This window comes from Myotis brandtii, unplaced genomic scaffold, assembly GCF_000412655.1.
Source record: "Myotis brandtii unplaced genomic scaffold, ASM41265v1 scaffold297, whole genome shotgun sequence".
NCBI lineage: Eukaryota > Metazoa > Chordata > Mammalia > Chiroptera > Vespertilionidae > Myotis > Myotis brandtii.
This window is the reverse complement of record NW_005361351.1, coordinates 210,105-223,072: the sequence shown is the minus strand read 5'-3', so window position 1 is coordinate 223,072 and position 12,968 is coordinate 210,105. Positions and strand designations below refer to the sequence as shown.

The following is a 12,968-nucleotide window of genomic DNA, read 5'->3' as shown; positions in this document are numbered from 1 at the left end:
AACATAAAAGCAGGGATTCATACCTTGTAGCCACATCTTTCATAATATGCTTCCTCTTCTTTTTTTGCAAGTTCACTACGCTTGAAATATTTTTTATTTTCCTATTGAAGAAGAAGTGAGTTAATAATATATCCTTGCATAAAATTTAATGTCCCCTAATCAACAACCTGAAAACACTCTTCAGTTTTTCAAGAAATGGTAAAAGTTTTTGGTTGCATAGAAATTACATTGATTTCCTGAACACAACACCTGTACTCAACCTCTAAATTTGAAGTACATATTTTTCTTGCAGTATCATTTTAACAGGCATATCCAATAGCAAAGAGAAGAAAACAATACTTCCCAAATGTTCACACTTTTGATTTAATTTCCCAATATTTGAGTTCAGTGATCTCTACAAATGTATTTATTATGAACCACATAAAATAGAATGCTTTAGTTTTTTTTCCATCAGAAGTAATCAAACAGAAATTATGGTATCTATAGCTAACATCTTACATCTCATTACCAAGAGAGTTCCAAGAGTGTGTCCAAATTCTTTTCATCTAAAAACCCTACTATATCAATTAATTGTATTTCATTAATTCTTAAAATTGAATTAATCAATTCTTAAAATAATCTAGGCATAGAATGGTTTTAGAGAGTCTTTTTATTTAAAGACAGTTTAAAGGCATTTGTTTTCATATGACTTGATGTCAAAAGAGACAAGCTCTAAATCTATTATAATGGTGAAAAAAAACATTAGTTCTTCCTACACTAGTACTATATATAAAACTATCCTTGCTGTTAAATCTACAGCCACTAATTTGGAGGCTTGTTACTATCTACAGCTCTTATTCCATTGATGACTTGACTCAAAGACACTGCCTTGCCTTGGTCAGTGTGGCTCAGTTGGTTGAGTGTTGTCCAATGCACCACAAGATGGCGGGTTCGACTCCCGGTCAGGGCCAGGGTGCAGGTTTGAACCCCAGTTAGGAGGCAGCCAATCGACGTTTCTCTCTCACATTGATGTTTCTCTCTCCCTTCCTCCCTCTCTAAAATCAATAAAAAACATTTTTTAAAGCTACTGTACTACTTTATTAATAGTAATTATAATAGTACCTCAATACTACCTCAGGTATTTAGCACCTCATAATCCAAAGCTAATTCACTCAGGCAATGACCATAATGGATGCTAAGACCATTCATTACAAGAAAGGCTGATGGTGAACAATGGAAAGACCAGTCTGCCAATACTTGAACCCACTGATCAAATTTGACATCAAGAAAACATTATGCACCTCCCTATGTGATACACATAAAAGTATACAGCACCATTGGTACAGCATTTTTTAAAAAATTTTTATTGTTTAAAGTATTACATGACTCCTTTTTCCCCCATTGACCTCTCCCCGCCCATTCCCGCCCCCCAGCACAGGCCCTCATCCCCCTACTGTCTGTGTCCACTGGTTATGCTTATATGCATGCTTACAAGACCTTTGGTTGATCTCTTACCCCCTCTTCTGCCCTCCCTTTAAGGTTTGACGGTCTGTTCGATGCTTCAATGTCTCTGGATCTCTTTCTATTCATCAGTTTATGTTGTTCAGCATATTCCACAAATGAGTGAGATCATGTGACGCTTATCTTCCTCAGACTGGCTTATTTCATTTAGCATAATGTTCTCCAGGTCCATCCATGCTGTTGCAAATTGTAAGAGTTCCTTCTTTTTACAGCAGTGTAGTATTCATTGTGTAGCTGTACCACAGGTTTTTAATCCACTTATCTGCTGATGGGTACTTAGGCTGTTTCCAAATTTTAGCTATTGTAAATTGTGCTGCTATGAACAAAGGGGTGCATATATCCTTTCTGACTGGTGTTTCTGATTTCTTGGGCTATATTCCTAGAAGTGGGATTGCTAAGTCAAATAGGAGTTTCATTTTTAGTTTTTTGAGGAAACTCCATACTGTTTTCCACAGTTGCTGCAAGAGTCTGCATTCCCACCAGAGTGTATGAAGGTTTCCTTTTTCTCCACATCCTCCCCAGCACTTGTCGTTTGTTGATTTGTTGAGGATATCCATTCTGACAGGTGTGAGATGGCATCTCATTGTCATTTTGATTTGTATCTCTTGATTAGTGACTTTGAGCATGTTTTCATGTCTCTTGGCCTTCTGTATGTCCACTTTCGAAAAATGTCTAGTATTTAGGTCCTTTGCCCATTTTTTTATTGGATTATCTTCCTTTTGTTAAGCTGTATGAGTTCCCTATAAATTTTGGAGATTAACCCCTTATCAGATGTAACATTGGCAAATATGTTCTCCCATACATTGGGCTCCGTTTCATTTTGTTGATGGTTTCTTTTGCTGTGCAGAAGCTTTGTATTTTGATGTAGTCCCATTTGTTTATTTTCTCCATTGTCGGAGATATATCGCTATGAGATATGTCTGATATTTTGCTGTCTATGGATTCTTCTAAGATTTTTATGGTTTCCCATATTATGTTTAAGTCTTTTATCCATTTTGAGTTTATTTTTGTGTGTGGTGTAAGTTGGTGGTCTAGTTTCATTTTTTTGCATGTATCTGTCCAATTTTCCCAAGACCATTTACTAAAGAGACTGTCTTGACTCCACTGTATGCTCTTGCCTCCTATGTCAAATATTAATTAAGCATAATGGCTTGGGTTGATTTCTGGGTTCTCTGTTCTGTTCCATTGGTCTATATGTCTGTTCAGTACCAGGCAGTTTTGAGAACAGTGGCCTTGTAATATAGCTTGATATCTGGTAAGATACAGCATTCTTGCCAAAAAGGTAAATATGAATCTAATAAAATATTTAGGTCTAACTTCCAGTTTACCAGAAATGTAGGGAATAAAAGACAAAACTAAATAACACCTAAGGAAACAATGAAACACTGAAAAGTTTTTACAAACTAGCCCCACTTTCTCCAACAAGTTAATGGCATCAAGAAGGGGTGGAACTGGGGGGAATAAAAATGTTCTCAATGAAAAGAAACCAAGAGTCATAATAAACAAATGCAATGACTGCAGTTTGTGTGGATCTGATTCAAACCAACCAACCATAAAAAGATATATATACCTATATTTTAATTCAATAGGAGATACTTGAACGTGAAAGGAGTACCTGATGATATTAAGGACCTAATTTTAATTTTGTTTAGGTGTCACTTTGTTTATGTAAAAACATTTTTTTAAGTGACTTTAGAGAGAGGAAGGGAGAGGGAGGGAGAGAAGCACTGAGGGGCATCAATCAGTTGCCTTCTGCATGTGCCCCAACCAGGGATCGAACCCGCAACCCAGGCATGTGCCCTGACTGAGAATCAAATCCACCAACCTTTGGTGCATGGGACAACGATCCAAACGAGCCACACCAGCCAGGGCTATATAAAAACATATTCTTATTTTCTAGAGTTACCAATCTTTAGGTGAAGGGGTAGACAGGGGCTCATTATATGATTATGTTTTTGTGTATGTTTAAAACTTTTGTAATAAAGTTTCTTAAAGTCCATAAACTCAATAAACATCTACACATACCAAGCACAGCTTTATAGATTTAATGATGAAGAAGATATTACCTGGGGGTAAGGAATGAATGGTATCATCTAAATATCAAAACTACCCTGAAAAAGGTAGAGCTAATATTAATCCCACAGTAGAGGTAAGAAACCTGAGCACTGATTAGAAAGATTAGATGCCCTATACTGTTTGGCTCAGTGGATAAAGTGTTGGCCTGCAGACCGAAGGGCCCAGAGTTAAGAAGATATTACCTGCACATACCTCAGTTGCAGGCTCCTCCCGGGCCCAGGCCCTGGTCGAGGCTTGTGCAGGAGGCAACCAATTGATGTGTTTCTCTCACATCAATATTTCTCTTTGTCTTTCCCTCTCTCTTCCACTCTCTCTCTAAAAAAAAAAAAATCAATGGAAAAATATTCTTGGGTGAGAATTAAAAAAAAAGAAAGGTCAGGTGACATTCCCAGAATTTGTAAGCCTCATGAGTAACAGAGGCAGGACTAGAACTCTGGTCCTTAAATCCTTTGTACCATACAGGATTCCATGCTACAGTTCTTCGCTCCCCAAATGATATTTTTTACAAATATATTTTATTGATTTTTTACAGAGAGGAAGGGAGAGGGATAGAGAGTTAGAAACATCAATGAGAGAGAAACATCAATCAGCTGCCTCCTGCACACCCACTACTGGGGATGTGCCCGCAACCAAGGTACATGCCCTTGACCAGAATCAAATCTGGGACCCTTCAGTCCGCAGGCCGATGGCTCTATCCACTGAGCCAAACCGGTTAGGGCCCCCAAATGATATTTCAGCATCATAAACTGCTCTTTTTGAGTATGTAGCAGGTAATTTACATATTTCAAATAAATAAGTTGACAAACACATATGGTATCCTCTCAAAAAGAGCAGATATAAAGGAAGAAAGTAAAAGGACCCTCCAGGCCAGAGTCCATGGTCTAGTCTATAACTACTAGGGGTCTAGTGCACGAATTCGTGCACCTTGAAAGGAACTGTGGGCCGTGAGGCTGCTGTGGGCACAGGGGCAGGTCTCAGCCCATCCTCCGCGCCCCCACCCGCCTCCTGCCCATCACATCCCACTGCAGCCCCTGGTCCCCTGTCTGCCTGCAGCCCTGCTCCTGCTGCTGCCACTCCCACGTACTGATGGCACAGAGCGATTGGGGCTGGCGTCAGCAGCGGGTGCAAGCAGGGCCAGCACAGTCAGTGGGTGTGAGTGACAGCTGCTGCCCTGATCGCCCCTCAGGAGCAAGGGGAGGTGGAGAAGCCCTCAGGGGCGATCAGGGCCCGCAGCCGCAGCTCGCATCTGCTGACAGTGCCAAGCGATTGGGACCGGCATTGGCAGCGGGTGCGAGCAGCGGCTCTGGCACCAGCTGCGGGTGCAAGCAGGGCCAGCATCGGCAGTGGGTGCAAGCGGGGCTGTCACTGGCAGCGGGTGTGAGCGGGGCCAATGTTGGCAGCATGTGCGAGCACCAGGCGGGACTGTGGCATGCAGGAGCAAAGAATTTTCAGTAACCACCAGAAGCTTGCCCTGATGACAGCGACCAACGCCCCGCCTTGGTCGGGCGCCCCTGCTCACCTGCTCCACCATCCTGCCATGGCCGACACCCGCCATGTTCCGCACGTGCCCCGTGGTGGTCAGCACACATCATAGCAACTGGTTGTTTGGTTGTTCCGCCATTCAGTCTATTTGCATATTAGGGTTTTATATATATGGATGATATCTTTTACTTACATGTCTCAATTTCATTGACACACCTCACAAAATCTTAAGCCTAGAATATCAATTCTCAAAATGTGGTTCACAGGCTTCTTGGGTGTCCCCTAGATCTTTTCAGAGATTCTGTGAGGTCAAATTTATTTTCATAATAATACTAAGATGTTATGTGCCACTTTTTCACTGTGCACACACTTGTACTAATGGTACTAAAGCAATGGTGAGGAAAACTACTGGAATCTGAGCATACATAAAGGCTAAGTACCTTATTTATGTAGCAGTGGTTACTGTATTCCTCACCACCATGCACTGCCAGGAAAATAGAGAGGCCAGTTTCTCTTTTGTCTTGATAAAGTACAATTTTGCTAAATCTCAACCCTTGAGTACATAGCCTTTAAATATTTGATATGATGAAATAAGATATGAAACATACAAAGCACTTCTGCTACATAATGAAGTAGGATCACTGTCTCAAAGAAAAGCACTTGCGCAACTGATTATTCAGACTTGCATAGTAGACATTTTCTCAAAACTAAACAAAGCAAGCCTGTCAGTCACTTTAAGGAAAACATGACAGTACTTATCAGCTATGATAAAATTCCATCTTTCAAGCGAAAATCAGAATGGTGGGAAACATGTATCCATCACTGTGAACTTCATGGTTTCCCAATCCTTAACGGTTTTTCTGATGAACTAAAAATAGTATTAGTGAACGTGATTTATTTTATATCATCTAATGAAATATATCGACATTTATAAGATCTGCTGAACTCAGCAAACCATGTCACAAAGGCAAGATGTTACAAAATCATGCACAAGCAGAATACCTATGAGCAGAATAGATCAGAATAGATGTAGAGCAGAATATATCAGTGGATTTTATATACAAAAAGTCATTGATATGTGTCACAATCCAGTCTTAACTAATCTTTAAGAAACTTACCATTTGTCTATTTTTGGTGTAATATTAAAGGAGAACCACAATTATGTGAAAAGGTTATTAAAATACTCCCTTTTCCAATTACTCATCTGTATGAGGATGAAATTTCATCACATAATTGAACAAAAACAGCATATTGCAGCAGGTTGAATGGAGAAACACGAAAGAGAATCCAACTATCTTCTAATATGCCAGAGATAAAGAGATCTGCAAAATTGTCAAATATACCACTCTTCTCTCTAAATTTCTTTTGTTTTGGAAAATATAGTCAATTTTCATAAAAATGTATTATTTATGTTAACTTATGATGGATTTCTATTGTATTTCTACATGGACTATATCTAAACATTTTTAATTTTCTCAGTCTTAATTTCTAATAGAGTCATTATCAATAAATACACCCTACATAAACAAAAGTTCTCCAGAACTATCAATAAAAAATCTGTGAAGGGCCCTAGCCGGTTTGGCTCAGTGGATAGAGCGTCGGCCTGTGGACTGAAAGGTCCCAGGTTCGATTCCAGTCAAGGGCATGTACCTTGGTTGCGGGCACATCCCCAGTAGGGGGTGTGCAGGAGGCAGCTGATTGATATTTATCTCTCATCGATGTTTCTAACTCTCTATCACTCTCCCTTCCTCTCTGTCAAAAATCAATAAAATATATTTTTTAAAAAATCTGTGAAGAGATCCTGAGACCAGTAAGTGAGAACACTGTCCTTGAAGACTCTTCCTATTGGCATTCTCCCCACCTGCACCTAGTGGGCCTTTATAAATGCAGGGAGCCGACTTGGGCCTCAGTGGGGTTCACTGATCCAGGTGTAATTCACTGTTCAGTTTTCTGTCCTATTGTCTACACTGATCGTAACCCATTCTCTCAAACCTCTTATCCCTTCATTTCTCCCCTCATTTTCAGCAAATGACTAAGCCAATCTACAAAGAAATGAAAAGCCATGAAACAAGAATTTCTCCAAATTCCTCCCAGCACCAAACCTTACCTGGATCTGTACCAATCCCTTCATCATTTCAGAATGGAAGGGGAAACCATCCTCCTAGTTAAGGGCAATCCCTTCCAAATGTATTCCATCAATTCCTCCTGCCTTTCTCAGGGATGTCTCATAGAAGACTGTTGCAAGTAAAGGGGTAAACAAGTGTGAGGAAAGGCAAGTTCAAGGAACTGAAAAAGTTCAAAAGTTCAGTAGAGCCAGGAGGTAATGGCATGGAGATTTTCACCAGCATAGAAATTACTAGGTTTTTTTTTTTTCTTCTATTTTTTGTTTTTAAAAATTACTAGTTCTTGACCTTTTTGAGTCAAAGATCCCTTTAATAATATCATACACAGGAGAAAGGAAAGAGGGGGCATTTATATTATATAACTACATGCTAAATTTTTTTATAAAATTTCAAGAAGCTGATGGATATTCTGAATTCCATCCAAAGGCTGCATTTAAGAAACCCTGAAATAGATGGTAACTGAAATCTAGAGGTGGATATAAAATTAATATAAGAGAATATTCAGTGTGGAGAGAAAGTGGCCTAGGCCTGAACTTTAAAGAAAACCAACATTTACGGGACAAAAAAATCACACACACACAAAAAAAGAAGAAGTCTTTCAAAAAGATCAAGAATAAGCAGCCTGATAGGTCGAAGGAAAAATAGGAAGCTGTGGCAGAAGAAATGCCAAGGGAAGAATGAAGGAGGAGGACCAGCCAAGTGTGTCAAATGCTGTTGTTAGTCAGGAAAATGGAGGTCACTGTTGTCACAGTATCACTGTGGGGGCAGAAACCAGTTTGTATCTGGTGAAGGAATGAGTGAGAATTAAAATTTATTTTAGGAAGCTTGGCTATGCCCTAGCAGGTTTGGCTCAGTGGACAGAACGTCGGCCTGCGGACTGAAGGGTCCCAGCTTTATTTCCGGCCAAGGGCACATGCCCGGGTTGTGGGCTCCATCCCCAGTAGGGGGCATGCAAGAGGCAACCGATCAATGATTCTCTCTCATCACTGATGTTTCTATTTTTCTCTCCCTCTCCCTTCCTCTCTGAAATTAATGAAGAAAGAAGCAGGAGGAGGGGGGGGCGGGGGGAGGGGAGGAGAGGGGAGCAGCAGCAGCAGCAGCTTGGCTATAGCCCAGCTGGTGTGACTCAGTGGTTGAGCGTCAACCCATGAGCCAGGAGGTCATGGTTCGATTCCCAGTCAGGGCGCATGCCTGGGTTGTGGGCTTGGTTCCCAGTGGGGGGCGGGCAGGAGGCATCCAATCAATGATTCTCTCTCACCATTGATGTTTCTATCTCTCTCTTTCCTTCTCTCTTCCTCTCTGAAATCATGTAAAATATATATATTCTTTAAAAGATTGGCTATAAAGAAAAAGGATGCTGCTTAAAAAAAAACACACAACAACAAACCTTTTTAAAAATGGGAGAGACATTTTTATGTTTCATTGCTGATGGAGATAAGCCAGTAGACAGACTAAAGATACAGGAAGAAAGGCGATAAGTAATACTAAGGTTCCTGATGATGCAAAAAAAGATGAGCTGGGATCCAATGTGCAGGTAGTTTTGACCCCAAGCTGTAACTGATATCTCATTTTATTCAACAGAGAAAAAGAGAAGAGATTTCTGGCCTTTTGGCTTCTTTTTTTCTGTAAAATTGAATGCATGCATGGTCTTTAAAGAATCAAGCATTACTGTATTTTTAATCCTCTGAGGCAGAGTGTAGTATCATGCATATGAGAAACATCCAATAAATATAATTCTACACAAATCTTCATAACTAATAACTAATGAAACTTCTAATTATGTCCCAACAGCCTAGTTTTCCACATAAATGAGGTGTTGCATTAAGTGAAGATTCACCAAACCCAGGGCTCCAAAGCATTGGTATTCAAGCAATTACCTCACAGTAGTTACACCAGACAGAATGTTTTAGGACAGGTGACAGGCGGCTTAGGAGGCTTATCTTAGGAGCTTCTGCAGTTTAACAAAGGGGCAGTCACAAGGTGTTTACTATTTCAACTGTCAGACTAACAATAAAAAGCTAGGACATCACTTGAAATGACCAAGAGAACAGGTGTTTCCCAGCTAAAGATAGGGCAATGAAAACCATTCAGTGATCTCCAATCAGCATTTTTTTAGAATGAAACGGAATGGATTAAAATAATAAAACAAATTATAGGATCACATGTGGTTAAGGTAAGAATTACCTCATGAAACTTTTTTCATATATATCAGAACAAAATATAAAAAAAATATTTCTTACTGTGGCTGGAGCAGTGAAAAAGTATGAAAGTTACTGACACTATGATGCAGAAAGATAAAGGCTATAAAGTAACAGTTTCTATACAGTTATAAATTACACAGCTATAAATCAAAAGACTATTCCCATGCATACAAGAAATCTGATGTCTGGTTACACATATTCTCTTATACAGGCACGCCTCGAAGATACTGCTGGTTAGGTTCCAGAACACTGCAATAAAATGAGTGCTGCGATAAAGCGAGTTGTAACTTTTTTGCTGGTGGAGGGTCTTCACCTTACATTGTAAAACAGGGGTCCTCAAACTACGGCCCGCGGGCCACATGCGGCCCGCCGAAAACATTTATCCGGCCCGCCGGGTGTTTTTGCCGCCGCTGGCTGTCCTGCTTAGCAGCGGACTCGTCCTGGGCCCGCAGTGCGCATGTGTGGAATGTCTGAGGGACAGTGAACTGGCCCCGTTTAAAAAGTTTGAGGACCTCTGTTGTAAAAGATGCAACATCTGTGGGGGGCAATAATGTGAAGCACAGTATAATGAGGTATGCTTGTATTATTCAAGAGCACTCACTTACCTGATCGTGCATATACGCACATCATAAACCTGGGGGGAGAGCTCAGCTTTTTGTGATTCAATTTTCCCTCTAAAGTACTTAAATTTCAACATCCCAGCTTTCCTAACACCAGCTATGCATTCCAACATCTAAATTACTTTTTTCAAATACTCTCAAATCACTTACCTGAAGAAAAAGGTCCCTGAAGATATTAAGTTACAAATATGGACAAGCTTTCCCCCCTCTATCTACTAAATTATATTCTATTTAATGAGCTCTATATTGCTAAGTATTTTTAAAGTTTCATTGATTATGAAATCAGCCATCCACCAAACAATTCCAACTTACACTACATGATATATATTAATACTACATTCCATCCAAGGACCTAAGCAGATATTCTCCAAGTGTGGTCCTCAGACCCCTGGGATCCTGAAGATCCTTTGAGAGTCTGTGAAGTCAACTATTTTCAATACTAAGGTACTGTTTCCCTGTACCCTCTGTGGTCATCTGTACTGAGGGTGAAAGGCAATGGTAAGTCTCTGGGTGCCTTGGCAAGTATTCCTAAAGCACTTCTCCTTTCTACGGAAGTATGACGAGAAAGCACTTGCGTGATTAAACTGCAAGCTAAACCCTCTGCTTTTATCGTGGAATATCATTTTCACAGGAAAGAATATCTACAAACTATACTAACTCAGACTTAACTTCCAAAAAGTGAACCTGCCACTTCTGGGAAACAACTGATAGTATTTGCTGCCTATGATAAAATTCCAGCTTTCAAGTGAAAAATAAAATTGTGGAGATCTTAGACCTGCCATCATGAGCTTGACGGTGGTCCAATACATAAAGAAATTTCTCGTGATGTCCGTGTTGATATTAAATAACGTAATTTTAAAAATATGGTGTAATGAAATATGGTGTGATCAACATGTGGAAGATCTATCTGCATAACTCTGAACCAATACCTTCAAATCATCAATGAATTAACATATAAATACCTTTAAAGCGTCTCAGCTTTAATTTCTAATACAGTAAATATCGATAAACACTTAAACAAAAGCCCTTTGGGATCCCCAATAATTTGGAAGAGTGTAAAGTGGTCCTCAAACCAAAAGCTTTGAGAACCGATGATCTAAGTTATTGTTATGCAACCAAGTAATGGGGATCAACCTAAGGAAGTTCCTAATTCTCCCTCCTCTTTCTCCACTGTTTCTCCACCAGTGTTAGCCTCCCCTTCGGTGAAGAGCTGACCGACAGACCTTTCTATGTGTATTGCGGGCGGGGGTGATAGAAAATGTAACAAATAACCGGTTTTACTAGTCGGAAGGAATCAAATACTTTAAAAAACTAATTCTGAGTCTGCCCTTCCTCCTCTAGGGCTTCAGTTGGGCACAAACCCTGAGTAACACCATACAGGTGAGGGACAGGAGAACTGGGGCCGAATTCCGAAGAATACCGACAGGTGGGCGTGCGGGTGAGGCGCTGAGAACCTGCGCGGGAGTGAGGGGCAAATGTGGGGGGAGTTTTGCCAAAATCCTGGGTTTTCCTGCAACTCCCCCACTTTCTCCGGAGGCTGCCGAGTAAGGAGTGTAGGGGAGAACCAGGGGAAGAAGCGGGGACAGGGGGAGGCTCTCGCTCACCCCCCGGCCTCCCGCAACCCTCTCAGTACCAGTCCCTACTCCCGGGCTCCCCTCCGACCGCCCCCCCTACACACCCCGCGCCACGACCCCAGGCTCCTCACCACCAACAGGTTCCTGTCCTCCACCAGCTGCCGCTTCCGGAGGATCTCCGACTTCAGAACGTCCATGTCGTCGCCCGGCTTAAGCTGGAGGTCCTCTCTCCGGCTCCTCCGGCCAAGCCTCACCTGGCCGGGCGCTGCGGTGCACGGAAACCGCAGCCCAAACCCTGTAGCACTTCACTGACAGCAGCCGCTTCCGGCGGAAGCTGAGGTGAGTGACGGGAGGAGAGAGAGCACCCAGGGCGCCCGTTGTTGACGGAGCCGCCGTGGAGGAGCGGCCCCTAGCGGCGCCCTTGGGCAGCGCGCCCGCAGTGTTCACTTAGACACCTACAAATCAACACAAGTCTTCTGGATTGTGGGGACTTCTACCAGCTTCGTTTTAATGGTGATATTATACCCGCTAGTTCAGGCCCAAAAACCTCCTAGCGGAAGACCTCAATTATGTTAAATAAGACCAGATCCTTACTTATTATACCAGGGGTTCACATCTGAGTTTCTGAAGTTACCTGCTTGCCAAAATTAATGTACTAGAGAGTGAGGACAAATCTGAACACTATTTCCAGCTCATTCATATAAAATAAAAGGGCAGGGTTCATTGCTAGCCTGTTAAAGTCCATCTAAAGTTAACCAATTACATCCGCTGAAATCTTTTTCAGAAGTAAATTTGTCTTTCCCACCCTAACTACCTCACAGGAATACTGTGAAAAATCACAGGACAACAGATGTGAGAGCAAATTTTGAACTAGGAAGTGTAGCCCTCACGTAAAGTCGGATCATAATGACCCTTATCCTCTGTTGTGGCTCACATCACCTCTCCCACCTGCAATCTTCTCCAACCCCCTCCATACCCCCCATCCAAATCTTTCCCTAGTCCAGTGGTTGGCAAACTGTGGCTCCCGAGCCGCATGCGGCTCTTTGGCCCCTTGAGTGTGGTTCTTCCACAAAATACCACGTGCAGGCGCGCACGTACAGTGCGACTGAAACTTCGTGGCCCATGCGCAGAAGTCGGTATTTTGTGTAAGAGCCACACTCAAGGGGCCAAAGAGCCGCATGTGGCTCGCGAGCCGCAGTTTGCCGACCACTGCCCTAGTCCAAGGAGCTCTCCACCAGACCCTGAACTGGATCCTTCCCTTACAACTCCACTTTTGCCTCTTGCCCTTGTCCTCTTTGTCTCCATATCAGCGATTTTCATCTCCTGGCACACACAAACTAATTACTAAAATTCTGCGGCACACCAAAAATATACGTTTTGCTAATCTGACAA

General features: G+C 41.7%; 1 protein-coding gene across 3 annotated transcripts in view; it reads right to left on the bottom strand.

Annotated features, from left to right (window-relative positions):
* Positions 1-11,909, bottom strand: part of PRPF18 (pre-mRNA processing factor 18) — a 37,263-nt gene extending 25,354 nt beyond the window's left edge. For 2 of the 3 annotated variants that reach the window (XM_005869491.2, XM_005869492.2), the window contains exons 1-2: positions 11,708-11,909; positions 24-101 (exon numbers count right to left, since the gene is read on the bottom strand). In XM_005869491.2, the coding sequence (XP_005869553.1) occupies positions 24-101; positions 11,708-11,773 (144 nt within the window). In that variant the 5' untranslated portion in view covers positions 11,774-11,909. Of the gene's footprint in view, positions 1-23; positions 102-7,165; positions 7,294-11,707 lie in introns of all 3 variants that reach the window. The other variant, XM_014542290.1, reaches the window with a different exon arrangement.
* Between the last annotated feature and the right edge of the window lie 1,059 nt (positions 11,910-12,968).